This window comes from Malus domestica, chromosome 17 (genome assembly GCF_042453785.1).
Source record: "Malus domestica chromosome 17, GDT2T_hap1".
NCBI classification, from domain to species: Eukaryota; Viridiplantae; Streptophyta; class Magnoliopsida; order Rosales; family Rosaceae; genus Malus; species Malus domestica.
Window position 1 is genome coordinate 29,277,327 of NC_091677.1, and position 16,374 is coordinate 29,293,700.

Genomic DNA, 16,374 nt, shown 5'->3' on the forward strand with positions numbered 1-16,374 from the left:
TTGCCTACTACTACTTCTTGATTTCTTGATTACTTAGCAACACACACACACACACACCTATGGTTTTGCTGACTACAATTGCCCACCGCCTTTGAGCTTTGCATGGCAGCCACACAATTGTACAAGCTGCTAGAACTTTCTAGCACATGATTATACACACACACCCATCGACTTAATAGGATAATGCTAGAATTATCTAGCATATTGACATGCCTACATGCTGCACCGACTTTGGTGCTAGAATTTTCTGGATTTGTGTGGAATAGGCTGGGGTTGGGCTCTTTTAACACTCCCCCTTAACACCAGCTTATTCTTTCCTCCATACCGAATTGATAACGCTTTACCTCCCTTGGCTTTGGCACTAGATTCCAAGTTTGATATTGCTCCAGTACAGTGACTTCTTCTCCCAACTTTGAGCCACTTAGGTTCAATTGCTTCTTCTTCTATGGTTGCATTGACATATTTAGGATTTGGCTTCCGAATTCTTGTTGACCTTCTTAGTTGTGATTGTGGAGTTGATACTTCCACTTCATTAGGTCTATCTTCTTCTGGTTATTGATATACGCCAGCTTGCCAAGGGTTTTGGGGCACTGCTTGCTCAACACCTTAACCATCAAGTGAATCCTCATACTCATCTGGTCTCGACTGAATTTGAACAATTTGCTCCCCCATCTTTTGCTGCAACTTATCTTCTATCTCTCTCGAATTAGGCAACGCCTCTTTTTCTGAGGACAACCAAGAAGATGCTTCATCAAACACCACATCTCGTGATGTGTAACACCTTCCAGTTGTAGGATCACAACATTTCCACCCTTTTCTTTGGCTGTCGTATCCCACAAAGATACATCAGATTGCCTTATTGTCGAACTTGCTACGTAAATGACTTGGAACAAATACATAGCACACACAGCCAAATACTCAAAAGTAACTAACTGTAGGTTTCATATCCCATAGTTTCTCAAAGGGTAACACAAATTCTAACCTTGGTTGACGAAGCCTATTGATCACATGAGCTGCAGTTCTCATAGCTTCGGCCCAAAACATTCCTAGTACATTCTTGGCATAGAGCATACTTCGACATATCTCTGCAAGATGTCAATTCTTTATTTCTTTCCGCTATGCCATTTTGTTGTGGCGTGTTAGCACATGTGAACTGGTGACGTATTCTACATTCTCGTAGATACTAGGAAAACTCATTCGAGGTATATTCTCCTCCATTATACGTGCGTATGCACGGATCTTCTTTCCCACTTCTCCTTCAACTATCTCTTTAAACTCTATAAATTTTAAAAATGTTTCATATTTTTCTTTCATAAAGAAAACCCACACATACCTGGAGAAGTCATCAATGAACGTCACCATGTACCGCATCCCACTTATCGATGGTTGCTTGACGGGCCCGAACACATCGGAATGAACCAACTCCAATGGCTTTTTCACTTTAAACTTCGACTCTTCGTATGGTAGTTGATGTGTTTTACCATACTAGCATCCTGCACAAACCGTGTCTGTTCTCACGTTAAGCTAAGGTAGCCCCTTAAGCATTGACGTCTTCATCATCACATTTAGCTTGTGATAGCTAACGTGACCCAATCTCATATGCCATAAATCTGATGTTTCATTCTTCCTTATCTTGTCTACGTATGCAGTTTCTGCTGACATTACATAGATTGACTGCAATTGCCGTCCCTCTATTGTTGGCGTCCCTAAGATCTTAAGGTGTCGATACACCTTCACATCTCGTGGACCAAACAAGACATAATTTCCCAATGAGGTCAGTTATGGCACTGAAAGCAGATTTTTCTTCATACCTGGAACATGGTAGTCATCTTGAAGCAGCACATGATTAGTGTTGTATCGGGGCTCAATTACTGTCTTACCGATGTGAGTAATCGGTAGCCTCGAGTCGTTGGCCGCCACCACTAAGTGGCCTCCTTTGTACTTAGTCAGACTTTGTAACTTTTTCTCATCACCTGTCATATGGTTTGAGCAGCCTGAATCCACGATCCAATCATTCTGGTAGTCAATAGACTCTGAACTCGCTGCCGTAAGAGCTGACTCTCGCTTCTTCATAGCAACGGATGCTTCAATGTCTCATTCTTCCTCCAGGGCTAGAGACGCAACAACGTCCCAGTCATCTTCACTTTTCTTCTCTGAGTTAGCAACATTACTTTCTGCAAGCCTTTTGAATCTGTAATCCTTCGCCATGTGGCCCTTCTTTCCACAATTGTAACACTTGCCCTCAAACTTTTTCTTATTTTGGGACTGACCATGGTTGTCGTGATACTTCGGAGCTCCCCTTGGCCGAGAACTCCCTCCTCTTTGATGACCTTTCACCTTGTCACCATTTGTTTTAGATTCACCATCAGCACGCTGCTTGAAGCTGCCTTTACTTTTGGTGTAGAACGCTTCCTCTTCACCTCTTAACAAGACCCCTCCCATTTGCTTTGCCAAAGCTTCTTGATCGGTAAGCAAATTCTCAGACTCAACAAGTGATGGTTGGGTCGCCCATCCTTGTATAGCGTCAACAAAGCCTCGATATTCAGGTCTCAATCCATGGATAATTATTCTTTTTATCCTAAATTCTACAATGGCAGCACTAGGATCTAATTCAGAAATTTCACGACAAATAGACTTTACCTTGTGGAAATATTTGGCAATCGTCATGTCTCGTTGGGCCACCGATAATAACTCGTTCTCGAGAAACTGCAGTCTTGTATCGTTCCTCTTTGAAAAAAGTGTGACGAAGGTGTCTCAAGCTCATTTTGATGTCTTGGCCTTCCGTATGTGCTCCAACATGTCATCTTCAATTATGGTTTTTAAGGCAAACATGGCCTTACCTGCCTTGATCTTCCATTTCCTCAAAATGCCTCTAGTGTCTTCTTTCGGCTGCGTAACTTCATTACCGCTGACGACATCCCAAAGATCTTGGCCTTGTAGGTAAGACTCCATACACGTTGCCCATGTGTTGTGATTTTTCTTATTCAACTTCTTGATTCCTCCAACAACTTGAAGTTCTCCCATCGTGTCAGCAGAACTTCGATAAGCCGAACAAGATTGACGAATAATCTTGCGAAGTACTAAACTTCTCATGATTCTCAAAAGCTTCACTAGAGACGGTCCCTGATCGTACCGCTCTGATACCAATTGTTGGGAAAAATTTAGAGTACACAACTCTAACACAAGTGTTGGAGAGATAACACAAGTAAACAAATTACTTGTATTACTCTCACAAAATATTACAACACTCACAAGGACACAACTTTAGAAACAATGACACTCACCTTTCTAAAGATAACTCTACATCACTCACACTCCTACAAGACTATTCTTGCTTCTCACTCTCACTTGGTTGCCTACTACTACTTCTTGATTTCTTGATTACTTAGCAACACACACACACACACACATCTATGGTTTTGCCTACTACAATTGCCCACCGCCTTTGGGCTTTGCATGGCAGCCACACAATTGTACAAGCTGCTAGAACTTTCTAGCACATGATTATACACACACACCCACCAACTTAATAGGATAATGCTAGAATTATCTAGCATATTGACATGCATGCATGCTGCACCGACTTTGGTGCTAGAATTTTCTGGATTTGTGTGGAATGGGCTAAAGTTGGGCTCTTTTAACATGCCATTCATCGTCGGTTGCTCCTTCAAGCACCTTCATAACTTGCGTAATTGTTGGCTTCCCATTAGCTTCTGGATATGCACACAACAAACCCAAATGAAGAAACTTCTCAACTTTCTCCATGCTATATTCGCCTTTCACCTTGAGCCGCTCATCAATTGCAAAGTTCAACTTTCCCCTCTCTATTAGTCTCCATACCCAATCAACCAACCCCGGCTCCCTGCCTCTATCGGTCTCCATCTATACACCAACTCTAGTACCCTATCCCAAAACCAAACATATCAATCTCAACTGAGGCTCTTCCTGTTCGAACCACTTTTGGCGCCATGTACCCTGCTGTCCCAACCACTTGTGCCGTGCCAGTTATTTCCCCATGTTGGTGCATTTGGACCAATCTGAAATCCCCTAACCTAGCATTCATATCCTTATCAGGTAGCACATTGCTTGCTTTGATATCTCTATGCAAAAACTTAGCTTCCCAACCCACATGCAAATACAATTCAACACCTTAATTCTCTCTTCCCAACTCAACAAGTTTCTCTATTTGCACACAAATATCCTCTTATCCAATATACCATTTTCCATGTAATCATAAACCGTGATTAGACTGCGTTTCTCTTTTTTGCACCAACCTCTCAGTCCTACCAAATTCCTATGCTTCAATCTTCCCAAGCTTGAAACCTCGGCGACGAACTCTTTCAACCCATGTTCCCTTTCATGTGAGATTCTTTTAAGTGTTACTTCTCCTCCTCCTAATACCCTTTATACATTTTCCCATGTCTTCCATTCCCGATCACTTTCTTTTCGGAAAATCCCTCTTTTCGCAGCACGTATCTCTTTGTAATCTATCAGTTGAGGCCAGTACTCCAATTCCTAGTCTTCAACTTTCTCTACATCCTCATCTCCTTTCCTCTCCTTCCTTCTTTTCCTCCTCACCAAAATAAAAAAACACCAAACCCACGCACCAAGCAACCAAAAACCCAGCAACACTAACCCCCATGACGAACCCTTTTGATCTAAAAATAGACTTTTCTCCGACACCACAAAGGAAGGTAAATTATGAGTCACCAAAGCGTCGCCGATGGAAAAATTAGAATTGCTAAAGCTCCAATCCAGTATCATATGGCTCTGAGCCAATGCTCCAGTTTCCGCGCAAAACCCCAAGTACATTTCATCCAAAAGCACCCCGGACAGATCTACCACCTCACTTATCAGTGGCCTCTTCAAACTTGAAAGTTGTGGTCATGGCCACTATTTTAAGCGGGGCATATTAAATTGGGATTTTAAGGGATTTTAATTCTTTTAATGAATCTAGGGGTATTCAATTAGGATTTTAAATGATTCTCTGAAATTTAAGGTGTATTCAATTAGAATTTTAAGATAGTCCTTAAAAATCTGGATGTATTCAATTAGGATTTTAAAGAAGTTTATAACATTCCAGGTGTATTCAATTAAAAACTGATTTTAAAGAATTTGAGAAAGTTGAGGAATTAGAGGGAATTGGAGAGATTTTGTAGTGTATTTTAAGCATTCACAAATCTCACATCTTCCGATGAGATTTTGAGGGAATTGAATCAAAATTTTATATGAAATCTCTACAAATCAATTAAACTACATAAAAATCCATGGATTTATAAATCCATTAAAGTCTCTCAAATTCTCAATTGAATAACACCCCCCTAAGTCTTGTGTAGGATATTTGACTTCATAATTAATGGAACTTTCACGAAAAGAATTTGAGTCAAGTTTATTTTAATCTAAAATCATGCTATAACTATTTAATGAATAAAAATTAAATATTAATGAAAAATCCTTAAACTTTAATAAAAATGACAAAAGAACTTAAATTTTAATGAAAATGACACAATTTTAATATAAAAATTTTTAAAATGACACGCAGGACAAATGCGTCCATCACAGACAATGTTTATAAAACTAAACGCTATTTATGAAACTGAACAATACTACACTATTTATTGGTTTAGTTTCATAAATAGTGCCTAGTTCTTGGTCCACTTTCATAAATAGTGTCTAGTTCATACTTATGTTTCATAAATAGTGCCTAGTTATTGGGTCCAATTTCATAAATTGTGTGTAATAGTTAGTACAATTTCATAAATAGTGTCTCTTTCTTAGTTCAGTTTCATAATGCGTGCCTAGTTATCGATCCACTTTCATAAATAGTGCCTAGTTTTTTGTCATGTTTTATAAATAGTGTCTAGTTCTTGGTCCAGTTTCATAAATAGTGTGTGGTCCAGTTTCATAAATAGTCTCCACCTATTGGTTTAGTTTTAGTGCCTATTCTTGATTTTGTTTCATAAATAGTGTCTACTTATTAGTCAAGTTTCATGAATAATGTCTACTTATTGGTCTAATTTCATAAATAGTGTCTACTTATTAGTCAAGTTTTATAAATAATGTCTACTTCTTGGTTCAGCTTCATAAGGTTTGAAACTTATATCCTTTTTTGTCTGTAAAAGCACCCATTGCGCTGAAAACAATAAACCCAGAAGTGATCGTTTAGATAAAAACCTTGAGAAGATTTTGTTCTCAGTAATTATATTTAAAAAGTTGTTTTCAATTACCAAATTAAAATTAAGAAAACTAATGAAAATAGCTTGAAAACTTTGAGTTTTAATGATAAGGACAAAATAAAGGGTAAAGTGAATAGTACCAGGTTTGACTTTTTAATGTAAAAATGTGGTTTTTCGTTAAAGTAAACAGTATCGCGCGCTTTTCGTTAAAACGCCCATTAAAATTCCCTCAGATTTTGAGCATACCCACAATAATAAATGTAGCTCTCCATCCAATTTTTTGAGCTTGGGTGTCATCTTGGAGAAATTTTTCATTGTGCCTGTAATACAAGTGGTACATCACATGTTATTATGTAAGTGGTGGGATATTTTACTTTTTGTGTTATTAATTTTTTAACACAAAAATCTCACCACTTGTATAGAGACACGTGGTGTACTACCTAGTGTTTCGAGCATATTGAAAAATCTCTTGTTATCTTGACTACTATTGGGAAACAATACCACAAAAATAAAACTGGGGAATGTAATTCAATTTGAAGTTTTTTTTCTTATTCTAAGGAGAAAAAAAACCCCTCTTAACGTAGCTGACAATGGGAGAAAAGAGGGGAGTTGGGGGACGCGCCAGCACAAGTTGGGTTTTTTGTGTCTTTTTTTTTTTAATTCTTTTGTCATTGTTATTAAATAAAGTTAGTAGATAATTTTTTATTAAAATAGAAAGATTTGAAGTCTTTTTCATTAGTTTTTCTATTTTTTAATCATATGTACAAATGCATCCTAAGGTATTAATTCAACAATGTAAAAGAAAGTAAAATAAATAAAATTAAGGGAAGATTTATTTTCCTCCACTGTTAGATTAAGATCGAACAATAAGTAACCATAAATTTCTTAGACTTTAAGAGCAAGTCTACTCTTTTAGGAGGGCAAAGGCAAGGCAAGGACAATGACATATAAGTTGCCTTTACTATTCATTCTAAATAGTAGTTACCTTTGTACAATTCCACTTGTTTAGAAAAGGCAATGACAAGAGCAATTACTATTCACAAATATATTTTTTTATTTTTTATGCTATTTTATTTTTTTATGTTTTGCTAAAGTGTGAACTTTATAAGTAGAATCTCTTGAAAATAAAATGATTGTCTAATTCCAATAAAGGTCAAACTAATTATAACATGTTAAATTATTAATCACATTTTGTTGCACCCTCATCTCATTTTCCGTGCTCAAGTCATGAGTAGCACACACCCAGCCCTCAAGCAAAGCAACGTCTTTTGCAATCGACCAAATTGCCGTCTCACCCATTTTTTTGGTAAAAAAAAAATTTAGAAAGTGGAAAACAAATAGAGAAGATGTAGTAAAAATGAATAGAGTTGTGAGGGGAAAATGAAAAAGATGGTTGAATATTTTTACCGTTGGATTAATCCTGATCGTTGATTTTCAAACTGTTTTGCAATCAAATACACCAGATTGTGTCATGTGACACAATAGTAGAATTTTTTAATTTTTTAATTTGGAAATCCAATAGTCCAGAACAACAAACTGTTGGAAATCCAACGACTGTTGCATAAGGAATAAGGAGCTGTTAGGCTCTGTGGTTCGCACATGGGATGCCCACTCGGTCTGCATGGTGACGTCAGCGCTGACGTCACCATTGCCAGCGGGCTGAAGGCCTGGTAGTTGTTAGTTGGGCAGTCTAACGGGCTTGCCGGAGCCCACTAATTGCCTCCTTCATTTTGGGCTGGTGGGGAGCTACTTTTGTGGGATTAGGAGCAATTAAACCTAATTGTTTGGGCATTTTGAGCACCGGTGGACTTGCTCTAAGATCTAGAAGAAAGGGATTGCTCAAAAGATATTAGTCCATTACTTTTCCTTGATGATGTTAACCTGAAAATCGATTCTTGTTTTGGTTTTATTGGCTGTATTAATAACTAAACTACTTATTTATAATAAAATTGAAAAAAATAAACTAAAACAAAATTAAATTAACGAGAAGTCAAAATAGGATGAGATCAGAATCGGATTTCTAGAAAAGACGGAGCAAGTGTTTAATTTGGTGTCAAATAATTGGACGGTGTGGTCGTGGTTGATAGCGGCCGCCTTCAACTTTGGTTAAAATATATTTGAAGGTGACCTTGTTGACTTTCATGCCAAATTTGACGGCTCCCAAAGAAAAACCAACCAAGTTGTGTGCTTAATGTCAATTTTGTATTAGTTAATTTAGCTTTTACTTTTAGACCGTGTTTGGGAGAAATTTTTAGTTGTAACGGAAACACAAATAGTACGCCACGCGTTTTAATGGGAATAGTGGGAAATTTTATTTTTTAAGTTATTAACATTTTATCATATATTCCGTCAATTGAGTTAAATGACGTGTTAGTTTCGTTGATGTGGTGGGAGCTCTTCAGTTTCTTTGCCCGTTTTCACATTAATGTCAACGAAACTACGCTATCTATCAACTCAGTTGACAAAACGAGGATAACGTCCGACATGGAGGTGAGGTAAAGTTGGACATGGTGGATGAGCAGAGATTGGATAAGGTCGCACAAAACAGAATGTAGAGGATAAAATGAGATTTCGTGTACAATACATGGGACAACGCTTAAAATAAGCCTAATTTTTTCGTCAAAAATTAAATCGATGAATATGCCCTTTTTTCGGTGCTCAGTCTACTGTATTCATAGTCGCTGAACACACTAAACTGTCAAAAACACTTCAGATTTCTTATTTCCTTGTTCTAAAACATGTTATAAACCCTTCGTTCATATATGTTTTCATACGAGTAGCGAACGTGGACATCATTCTTCAGAAGTTCTAGTCGAGCATTCAACCAGTGCTCATCCTATTCTCAAGAACAGCAAAAATTTGCATACATTGCAACAAACCGAATAAAATGGAGACATTAATTTACAGTGGCAATAATTTTTTTTCAACTGTATGTATGATGAATAAATTTGGTGCAGACAACAATAGATTCATCCTAACATGGCTTCGAGAGGGACTCGGACTTAAATACGGGTTAGTATACATAGAGTATGTTCTAATGAAAAATCTACTTCAAAATTGGCCATCTGATGTTTCATTTACCAACAGGTAAAATAGTATGGGACTGAAGAAAGTACTCACTGTACAGGGAAGAGCGTCTCTCTCTGTGTTGTGTATGTGTGGTATGACGACGTCATGGGGTTCCAGGAATCCAGCTCCAAGAAGACCATGAGTAGAAATGTGTAATTTCATAGCTTATCCAGCTAGATGTCTGGAAGAAAAGGTTGGATTTTCTGTCACTTGCGTCCCAGGTCTGCTCTTCTCAAATCGAGCACGCCGAGCATATTCTTGGATCTGGCGGTCATGCTCTTTAAGCATCCGATCCACATTGTTTGAAGATGCAAATAATGGACCAGACATGTAAATTTTGTTTCCCTTGGGCCCACGACCATGCTGCAAAAAGAATTTTGAAGAAGAATTTAGGTTCAGCTAACTGGAATAAGTATCAGAGCTCTGGCAGGATCTAGAGTATGCAATATTTGTGACACCAACTAGATAGTTTTATTGAGAAAAACAAAACTAACCATATTTGGTTCTTTAATAGAGGCCGTCTCATCTTCCATCTGACGAGAACTGGCAACTCTCTGTGTGTAATGCATCCGCTCCTGCTTTTTTGCGGATTCCTCCTGATCAAATGACCCGGGAAATCCGCCTACTGGCTTTATTGTTTCTGGTCCTGAGGGACCAGGTTTTTCTTGTTGGTCGTCGGACATCGCAGTCCTAGCCATTACTAAACCAGATAATTTCGACAAGTGGGCTCTATTTGAACTCAAAAAAGAATCATTGTGTTCCTTTCCAGACTTAGCCCGTCCAGGTCCATGGATTAGTGGTCCTGAAACTGAAGCCCTCATACTCTGCTGCTCTGCGAAATCTTTTCTAGCGTCTTTATCGCTTCGCAAATGTTTGGTTGGATCAACCAGAAAACCAGAAAGAGTTTCCCCCCTATGAGGGTTGAATATTTCACTTCGGATCTTTGGGTTGGAATGACCTTGTCCTCTCTGTAATTGGAGAGCAAATGTCATCATAAAGAAATAAACAGAGGCAGAAGAAACATTTATATAAGAATGACCGTGTATGTGATTGTGAACAGAGAGTAGAGAATTCAGTTTCAAAAGAAAGATCTTTGCAAGCATTTCTTCACAAGTTCGACAAAAATGTACATCCAAAATATTTTTGTTAGAACCGTCCCCTAATATAAACACACAATGTCGAAACACAGTTCATAAATTCCTCCTCCGCCAAGCAGATATGAACTACTTGATTCAAAAGTGAATCTAGACAGTTAATACATTATGTGCCGGTAGAACAGGCTGCTACCCTCCAATGTAATGTACGTAAAATAAAATGAAAACAACAACAATTCCTAAATAATTCTTTTTAGGTTTTAGTTTTATGGATTTTCCCTCACTTCTTCATCACATGTCTCCAATTTCATCTCCCTCTTCCTCTTCCCGTATATTTTCCCTTACATAAAAGGAAAACTATAAACCAAACTTCTAAACATTATGAAATGGGCCCTAATTACGAGTCATGGGTGAACTAAAAGATACTCAAAACTACAATCCGTAAATTTTGAAATTGTGGACATTTTCAAATATCCTTTTGTATACAAAACTTCAATTACAATTTTCACCAGGACTTATAGATGACTTTGGTCTTTAGCAGCTCACTTCAATGTCAAACAAAATCCTACTGCAAACACAAACATATAAAACTTAATTTTAATTACCTGCAATGACGCAATGGACTCGGAGTTAGCATTTGTTCCTGTAACTGCTACAGGTTGTGCTCTCCTGCCCAGGTCTACCTTCTGACCCCTTCCTCCACTGGCTCCTTGCCTAAAAAAAGTGCATAAAGATTAACCTTGTATCATCTTTGTCAAAAAGTATTAATGTATTACCAATAAGACGTACCTTCTAGCTTCTTCTTCTCGCAATTTGGCATCAATCTCTTTGCTGGGTGGGTACTTGGGCAAACTTGAAGGATCACAAGGAAAAGGCTTTGTGGTGAAAAACTGTTGAAAGAACATTCATAATTACAACAGAGAAATGATAGGCCTCTTAGATGATTAAATGAAACAGTTTCAAGGTTGTAAAGGAAAAGGAACAATTGTAAGCACAGTTTCTGAAAGATAATTTAATTCTGTTCCACACATCCTTCTCCCAGCCTAAATCAGGTACACAAACTTTTAGGAATAAATATGATATATATATATTATAACTAAAATATCAGCATTGGTACCAATTTATTTATTTTTTTTTTTTTTGCAGTTTCCAGAAAATAAAGCGTGCACACCTCATTCTTGAGAGCAATTGCAGCAGTTCCTCGATCAGCAGGGTAAAGAGAAAGTAAAATTTCCATAAGCTGCAGAGCTGAAGCAGGAAGGTCCTTAAAAGTCTCTGCCACGCATCTTCTATAAGGTTGAGGAGGCTTGATCATTGTTGAATTTCGTAAGTGCAATTTACGCCAATAATCCTCAGATGGTGAACCACAGAGCTTGAAAATCTTATGCAACTGTTCAACCTATAACAAGGAAATATACATAAATTAATAGGCACCATCTGAATACGTACAGTTACTGACACATTCAATGAAAGGCTAAGCAAAATATTTTCCCACATATGTGTTTATGGTTTATCTGTTAGACGAGGGAGGAAGAAGAGAAATTAACTTTAAAGTCAAACAAATAGTGGGGGAAATGTAGCTGTGAAGAACAAGCAGCGTTGCCAATGCCTCACACTAAGTCCACAGAATATGGCTAACACTTGCCAAGGACGTAAATTGCAACTCAAATCTATGGTTCATATAAATCCCTCGAGATACATCAAGACTGTACTCTAGCTATTCCCTCACCTGATGTGTTTAATATATAGAAACTCCAAATATTCTAAGATGATAATCATATTTACATCATAAATTAAACTGTTACAATGAAAGAATTGGGCATAATTAGTCATATATTCAAAATCATCTGCAAGTTTAAAATAAAAATCAAGAGCTAAGAGATCAGTTCTTTATCATTTTAGTATAATGTAATGGGAATTGTTATTGGGACTCCAAACTTTCTATATTTAGAAAGAAAAATACACTTGCGAGAAGTGCAAAATGAGATTTTTGGAGTGCCAATAACAGTTCCCAATGTAATCCGTAATAACTTCACAAAGACATGTCAAATGTCCAATAATGATTCAAGCTAAACCATAAGGACATAAAAATGCATGGATTCTAAGGGGGTACATTTCCTCAATATCTTACCTCTGTTTTTCCTGGCAGGATAGGCTTTCCAGCATACAATTCTCCTAGTATGCAACCAGTGCTCCATAAATCCACAGCAACACCATATTTAGAGGCTCCAAGTAAAAGTTCTGGAGGCCGATACCAAAGAGTCACAACGCGGCTTGTCAATGGAACATTGTGACGAGGATCATAATTGCTTGCCAAGCCAAAGTCGGCAATTTTCAAGATGCCATTGTTGTCAAGAAGAAGATTTGACCCCTTTATGTCACGATGCAAAATACCATGGCTATGACAGTGATCAAGACCACTTAAAAGTTGCTGCATGTAACATTTCACCTAAAATGAAATAAAAGCAACACTACAATTAGGTATCGTACAGGGTCCCCGTTTTCCTTATGTATAAATGGGCTATTTTATTTGCATAGATCTGCGGTAGAGACGCCCATTAAAAATGATCTGCCAATATTTCTCCTTTAGAGGAAAGTACCATAAAGATAAGAACGCAAGAGAACCGTAAGTGATAGACTACCTGAGGTTCGGAGAACTTAATGCCTGGGCGTGATACAAGCCCTGTAAGATCATGTTCCATATACTCAAAAACAAGGTACAAGCTGCTAGATGACCGTGCTGTGATCAATCCATGCAACTTTATTATATTGGGATGATCAAGCCTGCGCAAGAAAAGGATCTCCCTTGCCATAAACTTGACACTCTCAGAATCGAGATTATCAAATCTGACTTTTTTCAAAGCAACAAATTTATCATTCGTGACATCGCGAGCCTTGTAAACACTACTATAAGTTCCTTGGCCGATCTGAAAGAAGAAAATGCCACAATATGCAAAAAGAACAAAGATCAGGAACTGATAAATTTTAAAATGAACAAGACTAATTAACAGCATTTAGAAAACCGCCAATTTTCTTTTTCGAAATATTGTTAGTTGACTCCTTCGACAATAGCTTTAGTTATACAATAATATAAGAGACATACGTATCAAGTAAAGATTTGAACATACTTTATTTAACTTCTCGAACGTGTCAGCGCGTCGTGGTATCCATCCATTGATAGCTTCAGGGGCTGCTGCAGCGAGCCAACCTGGCCAACCTGCCGCTGTTTGCTCGGCCACCGTAGCGTTGGGAATTCTTCTCGAACCCAGATGGTCAAGAAAAGTAGCCTCAGCCTTGTCTATCTTCTTGCTCTTAGTCTGATCATATGATCGCATTGAACCATTGACTTTCTTATCCACCAACATAACTTTCACATCCCCACCACCACCCAATCTGTCTTTAATCCAAACTGGATCCTCTCTTTTCGAAGAACCGAACCGTGAAACCTTAAGCTCGGAGTGGTGCCTTCTCGAAATCGAAGATGTCCTTTTTGGTGGGCTTTCCCGGCTATCTTCGACTGCCGACGGCTTGGTACATATTAAACCCATGTTGAACTAGAAACAAATATACTACCACCCACAAAACACAAAACCCTCCTCCACAAGCAAAATTCACCACCCAAAAGGGCCAAAACCAATCCAAACCTTCACAAAACCTCCTTCTTTACCCAACTCCATCACAAAGAATCTAAACCAAAGAATCAACTATCTATAATTCACCTTCCAAAGAACTCATACTTCACCCTATACCCACTTCACCTCACAAACATTCAATATTCACCCTACATACAACACTCAGAAAAACCCCAAAAAATGCTATTTTTGACAAATTCAAATTCACCCAATACCCATATCCCCAAATTCAATCCAAATTTCGAATTTGGAGAAGAATCTCCAATTCTTTGATGAAAGATGAAAAAGTGAGAAAAACCCAGAAAAGCTAAGGCTTTGGGCTCAGTGCTATGGATACCAATTGGACTAGGACTGTATTTAAGTATGGAAATTTTGGAAATAGTGAGATGAAAAAACGATTGAGAAATCGATTGAGAAAGAAAGAGTGTTTAATTACCAAGAAAGTGCAGAAGCAGCAGGCTTGATTGTGGGTTGTGGCACTGGTTGGTTTGTGGGTGTATTGTTGGGTTGATTGTCCAACGCGCATTCAAAAGATTAAATATTTAATACAAAATTATTAACATAATACAGACGGCATTTACCGCCTGTTTTGCTCGGTCAACAAAACACACGTACGCATGTTTGTCTCTCTTCTCTTCTAGATCAACAGGTCTACAGTCTACTTACTCAAAGTGAAGAAAACAGCAGAAGAAACAAACAAATTAGGTGTTTACCAAAAAAATAAAAAAAACAAACAAACAAATTAGGTGTTAATAATGGGGGGTGTTTGGCTCTTCAATGCTTCCATCAATCCTTTTTTATTCAAACCCTCCCTCCCAACGAGTTACAACCCTCACTTAACTCAACTTGAGTTTCAAGTAGTAAAGTGAGATTCAAGTCCAATGAGCATAGCTAAAAAGAAAAAAAAAAGTTTTAATAAAATACTTTCAGTATTGTTCACTTTTAACGAAAATCTACATTTGTATCCACATTTAAAAAAGGTTTTTCATTATAAATAAAGTTTTTTTAGATTTTTCGTTAGTTTTTTTTTTTAAGTCATTTTTTTATGATCTGTTTCACTTTGGGGTGACTTTTTACGGAAATGATAAATTCAAGGACTAAAATATTTAGGGATATATTAGTAAAAATAATAGTTACTTCGATGTAGCGCACGCGTGAATTTGAAAAGTCTCGTTTACAGAGTGTAGCGTCGAACCTGAAATGCATATAGCTAGATTCAACCAGTTTAACAAAACGTGCTATGGGATCTTTGAAAATCATTGTGTAATGGACTTGGCATGGTCCGAAAGTAATTTCCCGTTCTCAAGGGGATGCTTCTTAAACAATGTTCAAAAAATCGGCTAGGCGGCCACCTAGGCGCTGGGCAGCGGAGCCTCGACTCAATTTAGGCTAAAGCGGTTACTTAAGGCGGGGAGGATTTAGGCGGCCGACTAGGCGCTCTAGGTGCTCTAGGCGGCGTTAGGTGGCAGTCTAGGGGGCTGCAAATCATAAACTTGCTACAACTCTCGCAACAAATCTGAAACTTTGGATGTCGTACATAGCAGCAAAGCCTCGACGATCTTCTGCAGCTTGCCATCTATGAATAAATGAGAGAGAGAGATAAGGTATTTGACATTTAATCTGAAGTGGCGCGCAGATCCATTAATTCAGTTTGAAGCTCTGGAAGGGCTCTGAAAAGGCTAGGGAAGAAGAATAAACGAAAATGTGTAATAGAAAGGGTTTTTCAATTTTCAAAGGGTCAAAGGGTGTGATGACGTGGGACTCCACCATTGAGAATGTGAAGGAGGGGAAGTGGCACACGGTTTTGAATAAACCATCCACCACTTTTTGTCTTTTCAAAAGTTTGAGATTTATACATAATATATATATATATATAGGGTTTGAGGGATTTATAGTTTATATTATATTATATATATATAAATGTTATATGAATTATTTGGATAATGTTTTTTTTTCTTAGACCATCAAATTATGTAGATAAAATAAATAATATATGTACATAAGGAAGTATTATTAGCACTCTAAAAATCTCATTTTACACTCCTCACAAGTGTATTTTTCTTTCCTAATATAGAAAATTTGGAATGTATAATGAGATTTTTAGAGTGCTAATAACAATTCTCGTACATAAAACATTCACATATGTATATTCTTCTATAAGAAATAACATCTTATTCAATAATTATTTACTTCTAATATAGTAAGTTTAATTAATTCATATAATATATAAGAAATTTACCTAAATCCGCCTAGGCGTCCGACTAGACCCCGACTAGCGTTTAGCGTTTTTTAGAACATTGGTCTTAAAAGAGGATAGTTAGAGACAAAAATGGGATGATGATTTTTAAGATCCCGAAATGTAACCAGATTGGCTAGCGAGCACCAGAGTGAGCACATTAAGGG

General features: G+C 37.5%; 1 protein-coding gene and 1 pseudogene across 1 annotated transcript; both read right to left on the reverse strand.

Moving 5' to 3' along the window:
• Nucleotides 1-3,606: 3,606 nt before the first annotated feature.
• LOC103405724 (probable L-type lectin-domain containing receptor kinase VII.2) lies at nt 3,607-4,875 on the reverse strand (annotated as a pseudogene).
• Nucleotides 4,876-9,076: 4,201 nt separating this feature from the next.
• Nucleotides 9,077-14,520, reverse strand: LOC103405659 (probable serine/threonine-protein kinase At1g54610). Its single transcript, XM_070816854.1, has 8 exons — nt 13,468-14,520; nt 12,982-13,266; nt 12,471-12,788; nt 11,511-11,738; nt 11,129-11,229; nt 10,945-11,053; nt 9,740-10,213; nt 9,077-9,608 (listed from the first exon to the last, which is right to left on the reverse strand). Exons 1-8 carry the CDS (start codon nt 13,885-13,887, stop codon nt 9,411-9,413), a joined length of 2,133 nt encoding a protein of 710 aa, XP_070672955.1. The 5' UTR covers nt 13,888-14,520; the 3' UTR covers nt 9,077-9,410.
• Nucleotides 14,521-16,374: the final 1,854 nt, after the last annotated feature.